Below are 24,936 nucleotides of genomic sequence, written 5' to 3'. Positions count from 1 at the left end.
TATAGGGCACAACTTTAAACCAGGGCCCTATAGAACCCTATTCCCTATATATAGTGCACTACTTTAGACCAGGGCCCTATAGAACCCTATTCCCTATATATAGTGCACTACTTTAGACCGGGGCCCTATAGAACCCTATTCCCTATATAGTGCACTACATTAGACCAGGGCCCTATAGAACCCTATTCCCTATATATAGTGCACTACTTTAGACCAGGGCCCTATAGAACCCTATTCCCTATATAGTGCACTACTTTAGACCAGGGCCCTACAGAACCCTATTCCCTATATAGTGCACTACTTTAGACCAAGTGAAATGTATTGGGATGGGCCCTATGGCTCTGGTCAAAAGTAGTGCAATATGTAATAATAAAATAAAATAAAATGTAATTTAACAAGGCAAGTCAGTTTAAGAACAAGCTCTTATTTACAATGGCGGCCTACACCAGGCCAAACCCGGACGATGCTGGGCCAATTGTGTGCCGCCCTATGGGACTCCCAGTCACGGCCGGTTGTGATACAGCCTGGATACGAACCAGGGTCTGTAGTGACACCTCTAACACCTCTAGCACTGAGATGCAGTGCCTTAGACCACTGCACCAATCAGGAGCCTCCAACAAGAACATGGTGAAATGTGTTGGGATGGAGCACAAAGGTGGAGGCAAACTGTGAGCAAGGTCACTACAGATATATAGTGTGTGTATAAAACCATCTCCCTGACTTCCTGTGTGTGTGTGTGTGTGTGTGTGTGTAACAGAGATGGCAGAACGTCATGACGTGCAGCACATCCTTCAGATCGCCAGAGAGCTGGTGCGCAAGGTCCAGTCTCTCATCGAGAACAAGTGATGAAGAGGAGGATGAACAGGGCAGGAGGAAGAGGAGGGTGAACAGGGCCAGAAGAGGAGAGGTAGAGAGGAGCCAGATACCATCACTCCTCCACCTGCCCATCCATCCTCTGCATCCAGCACAGCTCCCTCCCTCTCTTACCCCTCTTTATACCTCACAAACCTGTGGAAGAGACAGAGACGTGGGCCCTCTATCCCTCCAGCCAGACCAGTGAATGGTGAAGGCTCCAGGTTGACCATCCTGGCCTGGATGAAGGCTCCAGGTTGACCATCCTAGCCTGGAGAAAGGAGAGAACGGGGAAAGGAGAGGGATGTTGGCTGGGTCCTGGTTCCGGTTCTGATCTGGTCCTGGTCTAGGTCTGGTTCTGGTCCTGGTCTGGTCTGGGTCTGGTCTAGGTCTGGTCCTGGACTGGGTCTGGTCCTGGTTCCAGTGCTAAGTCTGGGTCTAGGTCTGGACCTGGTATATAGATGTTGTTTACAAGCACCCGGTCACAGAATGCCATGGTTAGTTGGTTGCTGTCAGATGTTTGGAGTTGTCTTTATGCTCGTTAGTTGGATCACACTGTGACTGCCCGCATTTTATTATTCTCTACTATTCACCAGGGGTGGCAGGTAGCCTAGTGGTTAGAGGCAGGTAGCCTAGTGGTTAGAGGCAGGTAGCCTAGTGGTTAGAGGGGCGGCAGGTAGCCTAGTGGTTAGAGGGCGGCAGGTAGCCTAGTGGTTAGAGGGGCGGCAGGTAGCCTAGTGGTTAGAGGGGCGGCAGGTAGCCTAGTGGTTAGAGGGGCGGCAGGTAGCCTAGTGGTTAGAGGGGCGGCAGGTAGCCTAGTGGTTAGAGGGGCGGCAGGTAGCCTAGTGGTTAGAGGGGCGGCAGGTAGCCTAGTGGTTAGAGGGCGACAGGTAGCCTAGTGGTTAGAGGGGCGGCAGGTAGCCTAGTGGTTAGAGGGGCGGCAGGTAGCCTAGTGGTTAGAGGCAGGTAGCCTAGTGGTTAGAGGCAGGTAGCGTAGTGGTTAGAGGCAGGTAGCCTAGTGGTTAGAGGCAGGTAGCCTAGTGGTTAGAGGCAGGTAGCCTAGTGGTTAGAGGCAGGTAGCCTGGTGGTTAGAGGCAGGTAGCCTAGTGGTTAGAGGCAGGTAGCCTGGTGGTTAGAGGCAGGTAGCCTAGTGGTTAGAGGCAGGTAGCGTAGTGGTTAGAGGCAGGTAGCCTAGTGGTTAGAGGCAGGTAGCCTAGTGGTTAGAGGCAGGTAGCCTAGTGGTTAGAGGCAGGTAGCCTAGTGTTTAGAGGCAGGTAGCCTAGTGGTTAGAGGCAGGTAGCCTAGTGGTTAGAGGCAGGTAGCCTAGTGGTTAGAGGCAGGTAGCCTAGTGGTTAGAGGCAGGTAGCCTAGGGGCTAGAGGCAGGTAGCCTAGGGGCTAGAGGCAGGTAGCCTAGGGGCTAGAGGCAGGTAGCCTAGTGGTTAGAGGCAGGTAGCCTAGTGGTTAGAGGCAGGTAGCCTAGTGGTTAGAGCATTAGGCCACTAACTGAAAGGCTGCTAGATCGAATCCCGAACAGCCAAGGTAAAAACCTGTTGTTCTGCCCCTGAACAAGGCAGTTTAACCCACTGTTCCCTGGGAGGCTGTCATTGTAAATAATTTGTTCTTAACTGACTTGCCTAGTTAAATAAAGGTTAAACTTCTTGATGCACACCATCCCATTAGCGGGATCATTTCCGTCAACCACCTCTGAATTGCAGAGCGCCAAATTCAAATTAAATGACAAAAAAAAAAAAAAAAAATCATGAAATCACAAGTGCAATATAGCAAAACACAGTTTAGCTTGTTGTTAATCCACCTGGTTGTCAGATTTCGATAAAGCTTTTCGGCGAAAGCATACCAAGCGTTTATGTTAGAGCAGCTCTCTCAGCAGACAAAACATTACAAACAGCTAGCAGCCAAGTAGATTGGTCACGAAAGTAAGAAAATCAATAAATTAAATCGCTTACCTTTGATGATCTTCGGATGTTTGCACTCACGAGACTCCCAGTTACACAATAAATGTTCCTTTTGTTCCGTAAAGATGATTTTTTATATCCAAAATACCTCCATTTGTTTGGCGCGTTATGTTCAGAAATCCACAGGCAGACTATTACAAATAGTATCTGTAATGTTCGTAGAAACATTTCAAATGGTTTTTATAATCAATCCTCAGGTTGTTTTTACAATATATATTGATAATATATCACTGTAGCTTCTTCAATAGGAGAGAGAGAGAGAAAATGGCTGCTCCAAGCTGTTGCTCATAAAAACGCTGCTGGCACCCAGCCATACAATGACTCAATGTGATCTTTCTCGCTCATTTTTCAAAATAAAAGCCTGAAACTATGTCTAAAGACTGTTCATACCATGGGGAAGCCATAGGAAAAGGAATCTGGTTGATATCCCTTTAAATGGAGCGAAGGCAGGCTATGGAGCATGTAGCTTTCAAAATAGAGGCCACTTCCTGGTTGTATTTTCCTCAGGTTTTCGCCTGCAATATCAGTTGTGTTATACTCACAGACAATATTTTGACAGTTTTGGAAACTTTAGAGTGTTTTCTATCCTAATGTGACAATTATATGCATATTCTGGGCCTGAGAAATAGGCAGTTTAATTTGGGTATGTTTTTCATCCAAACATCCAAATACTGCCCCCTACACTCAAGGTTAAATTATTTTTTTTAAATGATCAGTACCCTTCTCCGTCACAGAGACCCCCTGACCTCTCCGTCACAGAGACCCCCTGACCTTTCCGTCACAGAGACCCCCTGACCTTTCCGTCACAGAGACCCCTGACCTTTCCGTCACAGAGACCCCTGACCTTTCCGTCACAGAGACCCCTGACCTCTCCGTCACAGAGACCCCTGACCTCTCCGTCACAGAGACCCCCTGACCTCTCCGTCACAGAGACCCCCTGACCTCTCCGTCACAGAGACCCCCTGACCTCTCCGTCACAGAGACCCCCTGACCTCTCCGTCACAGAGACCCCTGACCTCTCCGTCACAGAGACCCCCTGACCTCTCCGTCACAGAGACCCCCTGACCTTTCCGTCACAGAGACCCCTGACCTTTCCGTCACAGAGACCCCCTGACCTCTCCGTCACAGAGACCCCCTGACCTCTCCGTCACAGAGACCCCCTGACCTCTCCGTCACAGAGACCCCTGACCTCTCCGTCACAGAGACCCCCTGACCTTTCCGTCACAGAGACCCCCTGACCTTTCCGTCACAGAGACCCCTGACCTCTCCGTCACAGAGACCCCCTGACCTCTCCGTCACAGAGACCCCTGACCTCTCCGTCACAGAGACCCCCTGACCTCTCCATCACAGAGACCCCCTGACCTTTCCGTCACAGAGACCCCCTGACCTTTCCGTCACAGAGACCCCTGACCTTTCCATCACAGAGACCCCCTGACCTTTCCATCACAGAGACCCCTGACCTTTCCATCAAGGAGACCCAAGTATTTGATACCAAATAGTGAGATTGAGATTCCTCTGTGTTGAATTGGACTAGGGGTTAAATGATATACTGTGTGATGCTTCATCAAGTCTAACTTTGTTTTAGAGTGACACAACGTTAGTGTCAATGACCGAGCAAGTTAGTAGCCAGAGACTGAGTACAGCACATTATACACTCAGTATGCCAATTTATTAGGTACAGGGAGTCACGTGGCCGTGGCTTGCTATATAAAGCAGGCAGACAGGCATCAAGACATTCAGTTACTGTTTGATTGAACGTTAGAACAGGCTAAATGAGTGACCTAAGCGAATTTGAGCGTCGTATCGTCGGTGCCAGGCTCGCCGGTTCCAGTATCTCAGAAACGGCCTCCTGGGCTTTTCACGCACGACAGTGTCTCAGTTTACAGAGAACGGTGGGACAAACAAACAAACATCCAGTCAGCGGCAGTCCTGTGGGTAGAAAACAGCTCGTGAGACGTCGAAGGAGAATGGAAAGAACCGTGATACCTGGTGGGCCACCAATACCGACACAGTACAGCAGAGGTGTGCAGAACGGCATCTCAGAACACACAAGTCGTCGGTCCTGGTCACGGATGGGCTGTTGCAGCAGACGACCACACCGGGCTCCTATCAGATAAAAACAAGGAGAAGAGGCTCCAGTGACCATCACCATCACTATCACCATCACTATCACCATCACTGTCACTATCACCATCACTGTGTTCCTTTCAGATAAAAACAAGGAGAAGAGGCTCCAGTGGCCATCACCATCACTGTCACTATCACCATCACCGGGCTCCTATCAGATAAAAACAAGGAGAAGAGGCTCCAGTGGCCATCACCATCACTATCACCATCACTGTGTTCCTATCAGATAAAAACAAGAAGAAGAGGCTCCAGTGGCCATCACCATCACCATCACCATCACCATCACTGTGTTCCTATCAGATAAAAACAAGAAGAAGAGGCTCCAGTGGCCATCACCATCACCATCACGATCACCATCACCATCACCATCACTGTGTTCCTATCAGATAAAAACAAGAAGAAGAGGCTCCAGTGACCATCACCATCACCATCACTATCACCATCACCGGGCTCCTATCAGATAAAAACAAGGAGAAGAGGCTCCAGTGGCCATCACCATCACTATCACCATCACTATCACCATCACTGTGTTCCTATCAGATAAAAACAAGAAGAAGAGGCTCCAGTGGCCATCACCATCACCATCACCGTGTGTTCCTATCAGATAAAAACAAGAAGAAGAGGCTCCAGTGGCCATCACTATCACCATCACCATCACCGTGTTCCTATCAGATAAAAACAACAAGAAGAGGCTCCAGTGGCCATCACTATCACCATCACTGTGTTCCTATCAGATAAAAACAACAAGAAGAGGCTCCAGTGGCCATCACTATCACCATCACCATCACTGTGTTCCTATCAGATAAAAACAACAAGAAGAGGCTCCAGTGGCCATCACTATCACCATCACTATCACCATCACCAACACTGGACAGTTGAGGAGTGGTAAAACATTGTCTGGTCTGACGAATCCCGAGTCAGGATTTGGTGTAAGCGGCATGATTCCATGGACCGGTCCTGCCTGGTGTCAACGGTACAAGGCTGGTGGTGTACTGGTGTAGGGAATGTTTTCCTGGCTCACGTTAGGTATCTTGATACCAATTGGTCAACGTTTGAACGACACATTGTATCTGAACATTGTTGTTGACCAGATGCACCCTTCATGGCTCCAGGTGGGTCTGATCCGGTACTAGATTCCTAATGAACTGTACCTAATAAACTGTCCACTGAGTGTATAATACCAGGGTGTTAGTAGCACAGAGACTGGGTACAGTATATAATACCAGGGTGTTAGTAGCACAGAGACTGGGTACAGTATAGTATATAATACCAGGGTGTTAGTAGCACAGAGACTGGGTACAGCATAGTATATAATACCAGGGTGTTAGTAACACAGAGACTGGATACAGTACAGTATATAATACCAGGGAGTTAGTAGCACAGAGACTGGGTACAGTATAGTATATAATACCAGGGTGTTAGTAACACAGAGACTGGGTACAGTACAGTATATAATACCAGGGTATTCAGTGCACTACCAGCAGGGGCCTCTAGAGGTCACTAGCTTCCCACACAGGATTCCGTTTAGAGAGGAGCAGAAGAGTTGTGACCAACTTTTAGACCTTTTCATTAAGTATTTATACGACTAATCACTCCACAAATTTCTTGTTAACAAACTATAGTTTTGGCGAGTCGGTTAGGACATCTACTCTGTGCATGACACAAGTCATTTTTCCAACAATTGTTTACATACAGATTATTTCACTTATAATTCACTGTATCACAATTCCAGTGGGTCAGAAGTTTACATACACTAAGTTGACTATACCTTTAAACAGCTTGGAAAATTCCAGTACCTGTGGATGTATTTCAAGGCCTACCTTCAAACTCAGTGCCTCTTTGCTTGACATCATGGGAAAATCAAAGAAATCAGCCAAGACAACATAAAAAAAATTGTAGACCTCCACAAGTCTGGTTCATCCTTGGGAGAAATTTCCAAATGCCTGAAGGTACCACGTTCATCTGTATAAACAATAGTACGCAAGTATAAACACCATGAGACCACGCAGCTGTCATACCGCTCAGGAAGGAGATGCGTTCTGTCTCCTAGAGAGGAATGTACTTTGGTGCGAAAAGTGCAAATCAATCCCAGAACAACAGCAAAGGACCCTGAGAAGATGCTGGAGGAAACAGGTACAAAAGTATCTATATCCACAATAAAACGAGTCCTATATCGACAGAATCTGAAAGACCGCTTAGCAAGGAAGAAGCCACTGCTCCAAAACCACCATAAAAAAGCCAGACTACTGTTTGGAACTGCACATGGGGACAAAGATCATACTTTTTGGAGAAATGTCCTCTGGTCTGATGAAACAAAAATAGAGCCGTTTGGCCATAATGACCATCGTTATGTTTGGAGGAAAAAGGGGAGGCTTGCATGCCGAAGAACACCATCCCACCCGTGAAGCATGGGGGTGGCAGCATCATGTTGTGGGGGTGCTTTGCTGCAGGAGGGAATGGTGCACTTCACAAAATCATGAGACAGGAAAATTTGGTGGATTTATTGAAGCAACATCTCAAGACATCAAAAATTTGTGGGCAGAACTGAAAAAGCATGTGCGAGCAAGGAGGCCTACAAACCTGACTCAGTTACACCAGCTCTGTCAGGAGGAATGGGCCAAAATTCACCCAACTTATTGTGGGAAGCTTGTGGAAGGCTACCCAAAACATTTGACCCAAGTTAAACCATTTTAAAGGCAATGCTACCAAATACTAATTGAGTGTATGTAAACTTCTGACCCACTAGGAATGTGATGAAGGAAATAACAGCTGAAATAAATCACTCTATTATTCTGACATTTCACATTCTTAAAATAAAGTGGTGATCCTAACTGACCTAAGACATGGAATTTTTTTACTCAGATTAAATGTCAGGAATTGTGAGAAACTGCAACTGTTTAAATGCATTTGGCTAAGGTGTATGTAAACTTCCGACTTCAACTGTACATCCTTATTCGTCTCCAGTGGCTCCCAATAATAACCTGCACTCTTACTACCAAAATGGCTGCCATGGAGTGATGGGGTCCATAGAAGACCCTGTGATCACACTGCCCAGTCTTCCCCAATCCTGAGATGTTGTGGAGAAAGCAGCGTTTCGGTATGGAGAGTACACATCACAGGCCGATAGTTGTAAGGAAGGTGTTGTAGTGGAATGCTCCCAAATGGCACCCTATTCCCTATATAGTGCACTACTTTAGACCAGGGCCCTATAGAACCCTATTCCCTATATATATAGTGCACTACTTTAGACCAGGGCCCTATAGAACCCTATTCCCTATATAGTGCACTACTCTTGACAAGGGCCCTATAGAACCCTATTCCCTATATAGTGCACTACTCTTGACAAGGGCCATATAGAACCCTATTCCCTATATAGTGCACTATTCTTGACAAGGGCCCTGTGCAGTGGTTCTCAAACGTTTTCCAATACTGTACCACCAAGTACATTTGGTTCTGCCCAGACTACCACCTTTATATCAGGAAGCCTACAGGCTCATGAGTCTTCACAAGTACACTCTGTGGACAGGCCAAGTATCCCTTTTTGAGAACCACTGATCAAGAGAATAGGGTTCTTTTTGAACACTCATGGTTAAATTAGATATCTCTCATGGTTTAAGTAGATGTCACTAAGTTAAAAAAAAAAGTAACCTTTATTTAACAAGGCAAGTCAGTTAAGAACAAATTATTGACAATGACGGCCTACCCCGGCCAAACCTGGACGGCGCTGGGACAATTGTGCACCGCCATATGAGACTCTCAATCACAGCCGGTTGTGATACAGCCTGGAATCGAATCAGGGACTGTAGTGACACCTCTAGCACTGAGATGCAGTACCTTAGACCGCTGCGCCACTCGAGAGCCCCTCAACTACATGTGGTAGTTTCTGATTGAAGTGTGGAGGGGGAAAGTTTAGTAGCCTGGAATCCAAAACTGATTCTGTGATGTTTCACCATTGTTACAATGGTGAGCACAGTGTTTCAGTCTGGTTGAACCAGGCTAGATTGGAGAGAGAGCTATTTTCTTCCAATCAAGATAATGAGTACCAAAGACTGGAAACATCCCTGTCTGTGGTAAGATGATGTGCATTTTCATACCATATCTCAGACTGTTTACTAGGTGTAAAAATGTTTTTAAACAAGAAGTTTAATTATAACTACTGTGCAATTTCTGTTGTTTTGAGAATCTCTGAAGTCTATACTGACCGATGTAAATTAAATATAACAAAAATTTTAAAAAGTCCAATATTTCTAATGAGGACAGTATATCAGGACATATATTGGATTTTAATGGGGTTTTTTTTTAACCTTGTTTTTAGAGATATATAACTCAACGTGTGGAACATTTTGTTACACCTAGTTGACTTGTTCTCTCACTTCTGTTGAAAATACAATTTCATTTCAAAATGATTTTTTGAAAAAAAAGCCCAACGTTTGAATTGCAGAGTGTATTGTATGTAAAAGGGATGCATCGTTTGCATTGAATGTAATGTATTACTATAAAAATAAAAAACATTGTTCCTTATTATTAAAAGATTTTAATTACTGGAGGTGGCTCATTGTAACTCATTTTCAACATTCAAATATATATATATATATATATATTCTTAATGTTCTTAATGTTTTAATGTTTTGTATATATATATATATATACAAAACATTAAGAACACCTTCTCTTTCCATGACATTCACCTGGTCAGTCTATGAACCCTTATTGATGTCACGTGTTAAATCCACTTCAGTGCAGATGAAAGGGGGAGGAGACGGGGTTAGCGAAGGATTTTTCAGCCTTGAGACGTGGATTGTGTATGTGTGCCATTCCGAGGGTGAATGGGGCAAGACCACATTTTTAAGCGTCTTTGAAACGGGGTATGGAAGTAGGTGCCAGGTAGCGCACCGGTTTTGAGTGTGTCAAGAACTGCAACGCTGCTGGGTTTTTCACGCTCAACAGTTTCCTCTGAGGATCAAGAATGGTCCACCACCTAATGGACCTTTTGCCAACATGGACCTTCAGCCAACATGGACCAGCATGGACCTTCAGCCGACATGGACCTTCAGCCGACATGGACCAGCATGGACCTTCAGCCAACATGGACCAGCATGGACCTTTAGCCAACATGGACCAGCATGGACCTTCAGCCAACATGGACCTTCAGCCAACATGGACCTTCAGCCAACATGGACCAGCATGGACCTTCAGCCAACATGGACCTTCTGCCAACATGGACCTTCTGCCAACATGGACCAGCATGGACCTTCAGCCAACATGGACCTTCAGCCAACATGGACCTTCTGCCAACATGGACCAGCATGGACCTTCAGCCAACATGGACCTTCAGCCAACATGGACCTTCTGCCAACATGGACCAGCATGGACCTTCAGCCAACATGGACCTTCTGCCAACATGGACCTTCTGCCAACATGGACCAGCATGGACCTTCAGCCAACATGGACCTTCAGCCAACATGGACCTTCTGCCAACATGGACCAGCATGGACCTTCAGCCAACATGGACCTTCAGCCAACATGGACCTTCTGCCAACATGGACCAGCATGGACCTTCAGCCAACATGGACCTTCAGCCAACATGGACCTTCAGCCAACATGGATCTTCAGCCAACATGGACCTTCAGCCAACATGGACCAACATGGACCTTCAGCCAACATGGACCTTCAGCCAACATGGACCTTCAGCCAACATGGACCTTCAGCCAACATGGATCTTCAGCCAACATGGACCTTCAGCCAACATGGACCAACATGGACCTTCAGCCAACATGGACCTTCAGCCAACATGGACCTTCAGCCAACATGGACCTTCAGCCAACATGGACCAGCATCCCTGCGGAACGTTTTCAAGTCCATGATCCGAGAGCAAAAAAAAAAAAAGGGGGGTTGCAACTCAATATTAGGAAGGTGTTCCTAATGTTTTGTCCTCTGTTTTATAGTGAACTAATTCATGACAAGAGCCATAACTACATGCTCTATGAAGAAGATACGATGAGACGCTGAGTGCTTTCTCATCCCCCTGCTTGAATGAACACGGTTGCACCAATCACGTTATTGAGTTTAAGCTAGCTATTGGGCTAAAGTTTAGGTGACGTTTGTAGTGGCTGTTTACAGTAAACTGAAATATGGATTCCATTCTCCCCTGACCCATAGACTACTTTCAGTCTGAGGAACCGTCAAGTTGTCAAATTTGGATTTTCCCCTGTCTTCCTCAGCTGAAACCCTGTTTTTTTTTTTCTCCCTTCATTGCCGTGGTTTAAGGCCATTACCACCCTCTTTCATAATTCATCATACCATCTCCATTAAAAAAAACCTGTTACAAAATGCCATCTTTATCACTGTCAATACTTATCTAGGATCTTGTACATCACAGTACCCATGGAATTGTACGATACAAAAGGCATGAGAAAACAAAATGAAACATTAAAATAGATATAGCATCTTCAAAAAGCTCAATTTCATCTATAAATACTGTACTTTTTTTTAGATTTACATTTAAAGTCCACTGTAGTTTCTTACAACAGAATCACAGATTTTTTTTTTTATATAGCCAGAAGAAAACCATAAAAACTACAAATCCAGATGAGCATGGTGTGACAAGAATAGTGTTGCAAAATTCTGCAAACTTTCCCTCAAATTTCAAAATGTTTTCCAGAAATCCTAGTTGTAGGATTACAGATTTCTTGCTGAACTCCGGAATCTTTTGAAATTTGCCAGAATTTTGCAGCCCTAGACAAGAAACATAACATCAACATTTTCTGGTCACCATTTTAGTGACAAAACACATCATTAGTTTACAGTACAACATCGAAGGCCAAAAGAGTTCTCCAAGCCATGGTGGTCCGGTCCCCACTGACACAGGCTAACGTGTGTGTGTGCGTGTGTGAGGAAAACGGTTAAATCAAGTCATGTCCATGGAAGAGCACGAAGGTCCCCAAAAGATGATGTTGAGTTTATTGGATATCTTCCTCTGTCCATCGCTGCCTAGTCTGGCTCTAAAACACACACAAAACACAGAGTTAGAAGTCTCACACAGACAGACAATGTATTTCACAAATCAGATGGAAACTAGCAGAAAGATTATGAATTCAACCCTATTCCCTATGCCAGCAGCATTCCACCCTGCATCCCACTGCTGGCTTGCTTTAAGCAGGGTCGGTCCCTGGATGGGAGACCAGATGCTGCTGGAAGTGGTGTTGGAGTAGGAGTAGTTGCCAGTAGGAGGCACTCTTTTCTTCTGGTCATTTTTTTTTTACTCAAGGAGAAGTTTAGGAAAAAGTATTTTAAGTAAAGCATCTACGGTGAGGGCTGGATCGATTAAGGGTATCCCCCTAAAAGGCCTGTTTCCTATGTAGTGCATAACTTTAGATCAGGACCCAGATAGGGAATATGGTGCCATTTGGGTCTGAAGATTCAATTGGGTTATGCTACCCACCTGTGGCTGGTTAGGCTTCTCTGGAGTCTTCTGAAGCTGGAGAGAAGAAGAAGATAGACTTGTTAAGACTTGTGGGCATTATGGGAATTCTCTGGTCTGGAAGAGAAGGATGGTTCATCTGCCTCTCCCCTAACTGGGGTGTAGGTTTCTCTGGAGTCTTCTGAAGATGGGCATTATGGGAATTCTCTGGTCTGGGACTGGAGTAGGAGGGATGGTGCATTATGGGAATTCTCTGGTCTGGGACTGGAGTAGGAGAGATGGTGCATTATGGGAATTCTCTGGTCTGGGACTGGAGTAGGAGGGATGGTGCATTATGGGAATTCTCTGGTCTGGGACTGGAGTAGGAGGGATGGTGCATTATGGGAATTCTCTGGTCTGGGACTGGAGTAGGAGAGATGGTGCATTATGGGAATTCTCTGGTCTGGGACTGGAGTAGGAGGGATGGTGCATTATGGGAATTCTCTGGTCTGGGACTGGAGTAGGAGGGATGGTGCATTATGGGAATTCTCTGGTCTGGGACTGGAGTAGGAGGGATGGTGCATTATGGGAATTCTCTGGTCTGGGACTGGAGTAGGAGGGATGGTGCATTATGGGAATTCTCTGGTCTGGGACTGGAGTAGGAGGGATGGTGCATTATGGGAATTCTCTGGTCTGGGACTGGAGTAGGAGGGATGGTGCATTATGGGAATTCTCTGGTCTGGGACTGGAGTAGGAGGGATGGTGCATTATGGGAATTCTCTGGTCTGGGACTGGAGTAGGAGAGATGGTGCATTATGGGAATTCTCTGGTCTGGGACTGGAGTAGGAGGGATGGTGCATTATGGGAATTCTCTGGTCTGGGACTGGAGTAGGAGGGATGGTGCATTATGGGACTTGGGACGTTGTAAATCAACGTTTGTGTCAAAAAGTATGAACTGTTGAAAGAAGTCAAATTCATCATGGCTCTGCGCAACAACAACTACACTTCACAGAATCAGTGTTCACACGCTGGTAGCATGTCGTGTGTGCTTGCTGTCCCACGGTGGCAGTAGAACTCTTCCCCAAAAAAACAACACATCAGTTCAGTGACAAATCAAAAAAAAAAGGACCAACAGGAGACAGACAATGTGGTTAAAACCGCTGACTGTGAGAGGAAGTGTTCCTAAAAAGACGAACACAAAAGGTGAGAAATGAGTCCGGAGAACAACAGTCTAGACTACAGTACAACAGACAGAAAAACTTAGTCATAGACAGCACGACAACAAAAAACGAGACGAGAAATTCATGGAAAAAGCAGATGGAAAATTGTAACCAGATTTCCAATGAACAGCGGCCACCATTTTGCCACTAATATAGATAGCTGCAGAACATAACTACAGGCAGAATAGTTACTGTACCTGAGATTGTTCTCTTAGAAACTCAGGTAGCTGAAATTCACCTTTAAAGACCTGGAGAAAAAAGGACTGGGTTTAGAGGCTAGGTAACATTTAAAGGCCTGGGAACACAAAGGACTGGGTTTAGAGGCTAGGTAACATTTAAAGTCCTGGGAACACAAAGGACTGGGTTTAGAGGCTAGGTAACATTTAAAGTCCTGGGAACACAAAGGACTGGGTTTAGAGGCTAGGTAACATTTAAAGTCCTGGGAACACAAAGGACTGGGTTTAGAGGCTAGGTAACATTCAAAGGACTGGGTTTAGAGGCTAGGTAACATTTAAAGTCCTGGGAACACAAAGGACTGGGTTTAGAGGCTAGGTAACATTTAAAGTCCTGGGAACACAAATGACTGGGTTTAGAGGCTAGGTAACATTCAAAGGCCTGGGTTTAGAGGCTAGGTAACATTTAAAGTCCTGGGAACACAAAGGACTGGGTTTAGAGGCTAGGTAACATTTAAAGTCTTGGGTTTAGAGGCTAGGTAATATTTAAAGTCCTGGGAACACAAAGGACTGGGTTTAGAGGCTAGGTAATATTTAAAGGCCTGGTTTAGAGGCTAGGTAACATTTAAAGTCCTGGGAACACAAAGGACTGGGTTTAGAGGCTAGGTAACATTTAAAGGCCTGGGAACACAAAGGACTGGGTTTAGAGGCTAGGTAACATTTAAAGGCCTGGGAACACAAAGGACTGGGTTTAGAGGCTAGGTAACATTTAAAGTCCTGGGAACACAAAGGCCTGGGTTCAGAGACTAGGTAACATTTAAAGTCCTGGGAACACAAAGGACTGGGTTTAGAGGCTAGGTAACATTTAAAGTCCTGGGAACACAAAGGACTGGGTTTAGAGGCTAGGTAACATTTAAAGTCCTGGGAACACAAAGGACTGGGTTTAGAGGCTAGGTAACATTTAAAGTCCTGGGAACACAAAGGACTGGGTTTAGAGGCTAGGTAATATTTAAAGGCCTGGGTTTGGAGGCTAGGTAACATTTAAAGTCCTGGGAACACAAAGGACTGGGTTTAGAGGCTAGGTAACATTCAAAGGCCTGGGTTTAGAGGCTAGGTAATATTTAAAGTCCTGGGAACACAAAGGACTGGGTTTAAAGGCCTGGGTTTAGAGGCTAGGTAATATTTAAAGTCCTGGGAACACAAAGGACTGGGTTTAGAGGCTAGGTAACATTTAAAGTCTTGGGTTTAGAGGCTAGGTAATATTTAAAGTCCTGGGAACACAAAGGACTGGGTTTAGAGGCTAGGTAACATTTAAAGGCCTGGGAACACAAAGGACTGGGTTTAGAGGCTAGGTAACATTTAAAGTCCTGGGAACACAAAGGCCTGGGTTCAGAGACTAGGTAACATTTAAAGTCCTGGGAACACAAAGGACTGGGTTTAGAGGCTAGGTAACATTTAAAGTCCTGGGAACACAAAGGACTGGGTTTAGAGGCTAGGTAACATTTAAAGTCTTGGGTTTAGAGGCTAGGTAATATTTAAAGTCCTGGGAACACAAAGGACTGGGTTTAGAGGCTAGGTAACATTTAAAGGCCTGGGAACACAAAGGACTGGGTTTAGAGGCTAGGTAACATTTAAAGTCCTGGGAACACAAAGGCCTGGGTTCAGAGACTAGGTAACATTTAAAGTCCTGGGAACACAAAGGACTGGGTTTAGAGGCTAGGTAACATTTAAAGTCCTGGGAACACAAAGGACTGGGTTTAGAGGCTAGGTAACATTTAAAGTCCTGGGAACACAAAGGACTGGGTTTAGAGGCTAGGTAACATTTAAAGTCCTGGGAACACAAAGGACTGGGTTTAGAGGCTAGGTAATATTTAAAGGCCTGGGTTTGGAGGCTAGGTAACATTTAAAGTCCTGGGAACACAAAGGACTGGGTTTAGAGGCTAGGTAACATTCAAAGGCCTGGGTTTAGAGGCTAGGTAATATTTAAAGTCCTGGGAACACAAAGGACTGGGTTTAGAGGCTAGGTAACATTTAAAGTCTTGGGTTTAGAGGCTAGGTAACATTTAAAGTCCTGGGAACACAAAGGCCTGGGTTCAGAGGCTAGGTAACATTTAAAGTCCTGGGAACACAAAGGACTGGGTTTAGAGGCTAGGTAACATTTAAAGTCCTGGGAACACAAAGGACTGGGTTTAGAGGCTAGGTAACATTTAAAGTCCTGGGAACACAAAGGACTGGGTTTAGAGGCTAGGTAACATTTAAAGTCCTGGGAACACAAATGACTGGGTTTAGAGGCTAGGTAATATTTAAAGGCCTGGGTTTGGAGGCTAGGTAACATTTAAAGTCCTGGGAACACAAAGGACTGGGTTTAGAGGCTAGGTAACATTCAAAGGCCTGGGTTTAGAGGCTAGGTAATATTTAAAGTCCTGGGAACACAAAGGACTGGGTTTAGAGGCTAGGTAACATTTAAAGTCTTGGGTTTAGAGGCTAGGTAATATTTAAAGTCCTGGGAACACAAAGGACTGGGTTTAGAGGCTAGGTGACATGTAAAGGCCTGGGAACACAAAGGACTGGGTTTAGAGGCTAGGTAACATTTAAAGGCCTGGGAACACAAAGGACTGGGTTTAGAGGCTAGGTAACATTTAAAGTCCTGGGAACACAAAGGCCTGGGTTCAGAGGCTAGGTAACATTTAAAGTCCTGGGAACACAAAGGACTGGGTTTAGAGGCTAGGTAACATTTAAAGTCCTGGGAACACAAAGGACTGGGTTTAGAGGCTAGGTAACATTTAAAGTCCTGGGAACACAAAGGTCTGGGTTCAGAGGTAAGTTATGTAAAGGAACACATGGGCAGAAGATCCAGATCTAAAGATTATGTGACTTAAAACCCTGATGAAACATGTTGGTTTTGACTTTAAACAACAAAGAAGCATTTTCATCAACTTCCACCGTTCTCAAAGAGTTGCCAAATATCCTCTTTACCTAAGATGATTCAAACTTTCTCCTGTTACCTTGCAATCAGTTATAACGCAGCCTCGGCTCTAGCGTCAATGTATCAATGTGTCCACTTCCTCTCACTAAGTCCAGCAGGATGAGCTAAGAGCAGTGTAGCTTTAACACTGCTGTTCTGATTGACTGGTATGTGTTTTTTTCCATGGCTCAGGACACATTGACAGTCTCCTGAGACAGGTCTGGCTAAGGACACATTGACAGTCTCCTGAGACAGGTCTGGCTAAGGACACATTGACAGTCTCCTGAGACAGGTCTGGCTAAGGACACATTGACAGTCTCCTGAGACAGGTCTGGCTAAGGACACATTGACAGTCTCCTGAGACAGGTCTGGCTAAGGACACATTGACAGTCTCCTGAGACAGGTCTGGCTAAGGACACATTGACAGTCTCCTGAGACAGGTCTGGCTAAGGACACATTGACAGTCTCCTGAGACAGGTCTGGCTAAAGACACATTGACAGTCTCCTTCGACAGGTCTGGCTAAGGACACATTGACAGTCTCCTTCGACAGGTCTGGCTAAGGAAACAGTGACAGTCTCCTTCGACAGGTCTGGCTAAGGAAACAGTGACAGTCTCCTTCGACAGGTCTGGCTCGGGAAACATTGCCAGTCTCCTTCGACAGGTCTGGCTCGGGAAACATTGCCAGTCTCCTTCGACAGGTCTGGCTCGGGAAACATTGCCAGTCTCCTTCGACAGGTCTGGCTCGGGAAACATTGCCAGTCTCCTTCGACAGGTCTGGCTCGGGAAACATTGCCAGTCTCCTTCGACAGGTCTGGCTCGGGAAACATTGACAGTCTCCTTCGACAGGTCTGGCTCGGGAAACATTGACAGTCTCCTTCGACAGGTCTGGCTCGGGAAACATTGACAGTCTCCTTCGACAGGTCTGGCTAAGGACACATTGCCAGTCTCCTGAGACAGGTCTGGCTCGGGAAACATTGCCAGTCTCCTGAGACAGGTCTGGCTCGGGAAACATTGCCAGTCTCCTGAGACAGGTCTGGCTCGGGAAACATTGCCAGTCTCCTGAGACAGGTCTGGCTCGGGAAACATTGCCAGTCTCCTGAGACAAGTGTGGCTCGGGAAACATTGACAGTCTCCTGAGACAGGTCTGGCTCGGGAAACATTGACAGTCTCCTGAGACAGGTCTGGCTCGGGAAGCATTGACAGTCTCCTGAGACAGGTCTGGCTCGGGAAACATTGACAGTCTCCTGAGACAGGTCTGGCTAAGGACACATTGACAGTCTCCTGAGACAGGTCTGGCTAAGGACACATTGACAGTCTCCTGAGACAGGTCTGGCTAAGGACACATTGACAGTCTCCTGAGACAGGTCTGGCTAAGGACACATTGACAGTCTCCTGAGACAGGTCTAGCTAAGGACACATTGACAGTCTCCTGAGACAGGTCTGGCTAAGGACACATTGACAGTCTCCTGAGACAGGTCTAGCTAAGGACACATTGACAGTCTCCTGAGACAGGTCTGGCTAAGGACACATTGACAGTCTCCTGAGACAGGTCTGGCTAAGGACACATTGACAGTCTCCTGAGACAGGTCTGGCTAAGGACACATTGACAGTCTCCTGAGACAGGTCTGGCTAAGGACACATTGACAGTCTCCTGAGACAGGTCTGGCTAAGGACACATTGACAGTCTCCTGAGACAGGTCTGGCTAAGGACACATTGACAGTCTCCTTCGACAGGTCTGGCTAAGGACACATTGACAGTCTCCTTCGACAGGTCTGGCTAAGGACACATTGACAGTCTCCTTCGACAGGTCTGGCTAAGGACACATTGACAGTCTCCTTCGACAGGTCTGGCTAAGGACACATTGACAGTCTCCTTCGACAGGTCTGGCTAAGGACACACTGACAGTCTCCTTCGACAGGTCTGGCTAAGGAAACATTGCCAGTCTCCTTCGACAGGTCTGGCTCGGGAAACATTACCAGTCTCCTTCGACAGGTCTGGCTCGGGAAACATTGCCAGTCTCCTTCGACAGGTCTGGCTCGGGAAACATTGCCAGTCTCCTTCGACAGGTCTGGCTCGGGAAACATTGCCAGTCTCCTTCGACAGGTCTGGCTCGGGAAACATTGCCAGTCTCCTTCGACAGGTCTGGCTCGGGAAACATTGCCAGTCTCCTTCGACAGGTCTGGCTCGGGAAACATTGCCAGTCTCCTTCGACAGGTCTGGCTCGGGAAACATTGCCAGTCTCCTTCGACAGGTCTGGCTCGGGAAACATTGCCAGTCTCCTTCGACAGGTCTGGCTCGGGAAACATTGCCAGTCTCCTTCGACAGGTCTGGCTCGGGAAACATTGCCAGTCTCCTTCGACAGGTCTGGCTCGGGAAACATTGACAGTCTCCTTCGACAGGTCTGGCTCGGGAAACATTGACAGTCTCCTGAGACAGGTCTGGCTAAGGACACATTGACAGTCTCCTGAGACAGGTCTGGCTCGGGAAACATTGCCAGTCTCCTGAGACAGGTCTGGCTCGGGAAACATTGCCAGTCTCCTGAGACAGGTCTGGCTCAGGAAACATTGACAGTCTCCTTCGACAGGTCTGGCTCAGGAAGCATTGACAGTCTCCTTCGACAGGTCTGGCTCAGGAAACATTGACAGTCTCCTTCGACAGGTCTGGCTCAGGAAACATTGACAGTCTCCTGAGACAGGTCTGGCTCAGGAAGCATTGACAGTCTCCTGAGACAGGTCTGGCTCGGGAAACATTGACAGTCTCCTGAGACAGGTCTGGCTCAGGAAACATTGACAGTCTCCTGAGACAGGTCTGGCTCAGGAAACATTGACAGTCTCCTGAGACAGGTCTGGCTCGGGAAACATTGACAGTCTCCTGAGACAGGTCTGGCTCAGGAAGCATTGACAGTCTCCTGAGACAGGTCTGGCTCGGGAAACATTGCCAGTCTCCTGAGACAGGTCTGGCTCGGGAAACATTGACAGTCTCCTGAGACAGGTCTGGCTCAGGAAACATTGACAGTCTCCTTCGACAGGTCTGGCTCAGGAAGCATTGACAGTCTCCTTCGACAGGTCTGGCTCGGGAAACATTGACAGTCTCCTTCGACAGGTCTGGCTCAGGAAACATTGACAGTCTCCTGAGACAGGTCTGGCTCGGGAAACATTGCCAGTCTCCTGAGACAGGTCTGGCTCGGGAAACATTGACAGTCTCCTGAGACAGGTCTGGCTCAGGAAACATTGACAGTCTCCTGAGACAGGTCTGGCTCGGGAAACATTGACAGTCTCCTGAGACAGGTCTTGGCATGTTAATGACTTAGAAGCTCAGTATTCAGTACACATGTAAGTAAGTCCTTCCCCCCGTCAACGACGGGGAGAGTGTTTAACTGAGGACTTGTCACAGTATTCAGAGATGACAATAGAGAGAGAAGAGAGAGAGAGGAAGAGAAGAGAGAGCGAGAGAAGAGAAGAGAAAGAGAGCAAGAGAAGAGAGAGAGAGACAAGAGAGAGGAAGAGAAGCGAGAGAGAAAAAGAGTGCGAGGAGTTGGCCAGCACCGAAGCCCAGAACAGCAAAGGCAGGGGAAGAGAAAGAGGCAGACAGACTAGAGAAAGACAGACAGACTACAGAGAGTGGAGGAGAGAGCATAAGAGTGACAGAGCCACAGAGAGAGGGAGAGGTGGAGGAGAGAGCATAAGAGTGACAGAGCCACAGAGAGAGGGAGAGGTGGAGGAGAGAGCATAAGAGAGAGGGAGAGGTAGAGGTAGAGGTAGAGGGAGAGCAGGGCATAAATGGGTTACGGTTATCCTGTTCTCATACAGTAGGAAGCAGCCAACATGTCGACATCTGGCTGACGGAGCATTTCAAAGTACCGTGTCCACAGAGGGACAACATCAGAGAGAGAGGATGCCGATAAGGAGAGAGAGAGGAGGGAGAGAGATGGGAGAGAAGGAGAGAGATAGGGAGAGAAGGAGAGAGAGGAGGGGAGAAGGGGAGAGTGGAGGGGAGAAGGGAAGGGAGGAAAGGAGGGTCAGTGTCCTTAAACAGGGTCAGAGTGACCTCATATCCTGGCTTTCACTACTGGCTTTGCAGTGTGTGTGTGTGCATTGCTATGTCTCGGCTGGTCGCACGGCCTCATTCTAAGATGAAGACTCTCCTGTCTTAGATAAACTCCTGGCCCAGGAGATGAAGCCTCTCCTGTCCTAGATAAACAACTAGCCCAGGAGATGAAGACTCTCCTGTCCTAGATAAACTCCTGGCCCAGGAGATGAAGACTCTCCTGTCCTAGATAAACAACTAGCCCAGGAGATGAAGACTCTCCTGTCTTAGATAAACAACTAGCCCAGGAGATGAAGACTCTCCTGTCTAGATAAACAACTAGCCCAGGAGATGAAGACTCTCCTGTCCTAGATAAACAACTAGCCCAGGAGATAAAGACTCTCCTGTCTAGATAAACTCCTGGCCCAGGAGATGAAGACTCTCAGGAGATTCTTATCACTTCTTCATCCACATACAGTGAGAGAGGAAGAGGAGGTAGTTTTGAGTAGCTAGACATGACGGACAGAGAGGAGGTAGTTCTGAGTAGCTAGACATGACGGACAGAGAGGAGGTAGTTCTGAGTAGCTGGACATGACAGAGAGGAGGTAGTTCTGAGTAGCTAGACATGATAGAGAGGAGGTAGTTCTGAGTAGCTAGACATGAGAGAGAGGAGGTAGTTCTGAGTAGCTAGACATGATAGAGAGGAGGTAGTTCTGAGTAGCTAGACATGATAGAGAGGAGGTAGTTCTGAGTAGCTAGACATGATAGAGAGGAGGTAGTTCTGAGTAGCTAGACACGACAGAGAGGAGGTAGTTCTGAGTAGCTAGACACGATAGAGAGGAGGGGTAGTTCTGAGTAGCTAGACATGACAGAGAGGAGGTAGTTCTGAGTAGCTAGACATGATAGAGAGGAGGTAGTTCTGAGTAGCTAGACATGATAGAGAGGTAGTTCTTAGTAGCTAGACACGATAGAGAGGAGGTAGTTCTGAGTAGCTAGACACGATAGAGAGGAGGTAGTTCTGAGTAGCTAGACATGACAGAGAGGAGGTAGTTCTGAGTAGCTAGACATGACAGAGAGGAGGTAGTTCTGAGTAGCTAGACATGATAGAGAGGAGGTAGTTCTGAGTAGCTAGACATGATAGAGAGGAGGTAGTTCTAAGTAGCTAGACATGACGGACAGAGAGGAGGTAGTTCTGAGTAGCTACACATGATGGACAGAGAGGAGGTAGTTCTGAGTAGCTACACATGACGGACAGAGAGGAGGTAGTTCTGAGTAGCTAGACATGACAGAGAGGAGGTAATTCTGAGTAGCTAGACACGACAGACGAGGTAGTTCTGAGTAGCTAGACACGATAGAGAGGAGGGGTAGTTCTGAGTAGCTAGACATGACAGAGAGGAGGGGTAGTTCTGAGTAGCTAGACATGATAGAGAGGAGGTAGTTCTGAGTAGCTAGACATGACAGACAGAGAGGAGGGGTAGTTCTGAGTAGCTAGACACGACGGACAGAGAGGAGGTAGTTCTGAGTAGCTAGACACGACGGACAGAGAGGAGGTAGTTCTGAGTAGCTAGACACGACAGACAGAGAGGAGGTAGTTCTGAGTAGCTAGACACGATAGAGAGGAGGTAGTTCTGAGTAGCTAGACATGATAGAGAGGAGGTAGTTCTGAGTAGCTAAAGGACAGAGAGGAGGTAGTTCTGAGTAGCTAGACATGACAGAGAGGAGGTAGTTCTGAGTAGCTAGACATGACAGAGAGGAGGTAGTTCTGAGTAGCTAGACATGATAGAGAGGAGGTAGTTCTAAGTAGCTAGACATGATAGAGAGGAGGTAGTTCTGAGTAGCTAGACATGATAGAGAGGAGGTAGTTCTGAGTAGCTAGACATGATAGAGAGGAGGTAGTTCTGAGTAGCTAGACATGATAGAGAGGAGGTAGTTCTGAGTAGCTAGACATGACGGACAGAGAGGAGGGGTAGTTCTGAGTAGCTAGACACGACGGACAGAGAGGAGGTAGTTCTGAGTAGCTAGACATGATAGAGAGGAGGTAGTTCTGAGTAGCTAGACATGACGGACAGAGAGGAGGGGTAGTTCTGAGTAGCTAGACACGACGGACAGAGAGGAGGTAGTTATGAGTAGCTAGACACGACGGACAGAGAGGAGGTAGTTCTGAGTAGCTAGACACGACAGACAGAGAGGAGGTAGTTCTGAGTAGCTAGACACGATAGAGAGGAGGTAGTTCTGAGTAGCTAGACATGATAGAGAGGAGGTAGTTCTGAGTAGCTAAAGGACAGAGAGGAGGTAGTTCTGAGTAGCTAGACATGACAGAGAGGAGGTAGTTCTGAGTAGCTAGACATGACAGAGAGGAGGTAGTTCTGAGTAGCTAGACATGATAGAGAGGAGGTAGTTCTGAGTAGCTAGACATGATAGAGAGGAGGTAGTTCTGAGTAGCTAGACATGATAGAGAGGAGGTAGTTCTGAGTAGCTAGACATGACGGACAGAGAGGAGGGGTAGTTCTGAGTAGCTAGACATGATAGAGAGGAGGTAGTTCTGAGTAGCTAGACACGACGGACAGAGAGGAGGTAGTTATGAGTAGCTAGACACGACGGACAGAGAGGAGGTAGTTCTGAGTAGCTAGACACGACAGACAGAGAGGAGGTAGTTCTGAGTAGCTAGACACGATAGAGAGGTAGTTCTTAGTAGCTAGACACGATAGAGAGGAGGTAGTTCTGAGTAGCTAGACACGATAGAGAGGAGGTAGTTCTGAGTAGCTAGACATGACAGAGAGGAGGTAGTTCTGAGTAGCTAGACATGACAGAGAGGAGGTAGTTCTGAGTAGCTAGACATGATAGAGAGGAGGTAGTTCTGAGTAGCTAGACATGATAGAGAGGAGGTAGTTCTAAGTAGCTAGACATGACGGACAGAGAGGAGGTAGTTCTGAGTAGCTACACATGATGGACAGAGAGGAGGTAGTTCTGAGTAGCTACACATGACGGACAGAGAGGAGGTAGTTCTGAGTAGCTAGACATGACAGAGAGGAGGTAATTCTGAGTAGCTAGACACGACAGACGAGGTAGTTCTGAGTAGCTAGACACGATAGAGAGGAGGGGTAGTTCTGAGTAGCTAGACATGACAGAGAGGAGGGGTAGTTCTGAGTAGCTAGACATGATAGAGAGGAGGTAGTTCTGAGTAGCTAGACATGACAGACAGAGAGGAGGGGTAGTTCTGAGTAGCTAGACACGACGGACAGAGAGGAGGTAGTTCTGAGTAGCTAGACACGACGGACAGAGAGGAGGTAGTTCTGAGTAGCTAGACACGACAGACAGAGAGGAGGTAGTTCTGAGTAGCTAGACACGATAGAGAGGAGGTAGTTCTGAGTAGCTAGACATGATAGAGAGGAGGTAGTTCTGAGTAGCTAAAGGACAGAGAGGAGGTAGTTCTGAGTAGCTAGACATGAAAGAGAGGAGGTAGTTCTGAGTAGCTAGACATGACAGAGAGGAGGTAGTTCTGAGTAGCTAGACATGATAGAGAGGAGGTAGTTCTAAGTAGCTAGACATGATAGAGAGGAGGTAGTTCTGAGTAGCTAGACATGATAGAGAGGAGGTAGTTCTGAGTAGCTAGACATGATAGAGAGGAGGTAGTTCTGAGTAGCTAGACATGATAGAGAGGAGGTAGTTCTGAGTAGCTAGACATGACGGACAGAGAGGAGGGGTAGTTCTGAGTAGCTAGACACGACGGACAGAGAGGAGGTAGTTCTGAGTAGCTAGACATGATAGAGAGGAGGTAGTTCTGAGTAGCTAGACATGACGGACAGAGAGGAGGGGTAGTTCTGAGTAGCTAGACACGACGGACAGAGAGGAGGTAGTTATGAGTAGCTAGACACGACGGACAGAGAGGAGGTAGTTCTGAGTAGCTAGACACGACAGACAGAGAGGAGGTAGTTCTGAGTAGCTAGACACGATAGAGAGGAGGTAGTTCTGAGTAGCTAGACATGATAGAGAGGAGGTAGTTCTGAGTAGCTAAAGGACAGAGAGGAGGTAGTTCTGAGTAGCTAGACATGACAGAGAGGAGGTAGTTCTGAGTAGCTAGACATGACAGAGAGGAGGTAGTTCTGAGTAGCTAGACATGATAGAGAGGAGGTAGTTCTGAGTAGCTAGACATGATAGAGAGGAGGTAGTTCTGAGTAGCTAGACATGACGGACAGAG

General features: G+C 46.8%; 2 protein-coding genes across 6 annotated transcripts in view; one reads left to right on the top strand and one right to left on the bottom strand.

Moving 5' to 3' along the window:
• LOC121839200 (small G protein signaling modulator 2-like) overlaps positions 1–1,541 on the top strand; it is a 9,709-nt gene extending 8,168 nt beyond the window's left edge. Inside the window, exon 7 of the mRNA XM_042296629.1 lies at positions 758–1,541. Coding sequence (XP_042152563.1) covers positions 758–846 — 89 coding nt within the window. The 3' untranslated portion in view covers positions 847–1,541. The remainder of the gene's footprint in view (positions 1–757) is intronic.
• The window catches only part of LOC112238986 (protein-tyrosine sulfotransferase 1), a 142,301-nt gene that overhangs the window by 34,779 nt on the left and 82,586 nt on the right, over positions 1–24,936 (bottom strand). Inside the window, exons 4-6 of one of the 5 annotated variants that reach the window (XM_042297708.1) lie at positions 13,770–13,820; positions 12,395–12,430; positions 11,181–11,954 (exon numbers count right to left, since the gene is read on the bottom strand). The exons of 1 other annotated variant lie outside the window; for it this stretch is intronic. In XM_042297708.1, the coding sequence (XP_042153642.1) occupies positions 11,913–11,954; positions 12,395–12,430; positions 13,770–13,820 (129 nt within the window). In that variant the 3' untranslated portion in view covers positions 11,181–11,912. Of the gene's footprint in view, positions 1–11,180; positions 11,955–12,394; positions 12,431–13,769; positions 13,821–24,936 lie in introns of those variants that run through there. 3 more of the 5 variants (XM_042297709.1, XM_042297712.1, XM_042297710.1) reach the window with 3 other exon arrangements.

Source organism: Oncorhynchus tshawytscha, linkage group LG14, assembly GCF_018296145.1.
Source record: "Oncorhynchus tshawytscha isolate Ot180627B linkage group LG14, Otsh_v2.0, whole genome shotgun sequence".
Classification (NCBI taxonomy): domain Eukaryota; kingdom Metazoa; phylum Chordata; class Actinopteri; order Salmoniformes; family Salmonidae; genus Oncorhynchus; species Oncorhynchus tshawytscha.
The sequence above is the reverse complement of the archived record's forward strand: the minus strand, read 5'-3'. Positions and strand labels throughout refer to the sequence as shown.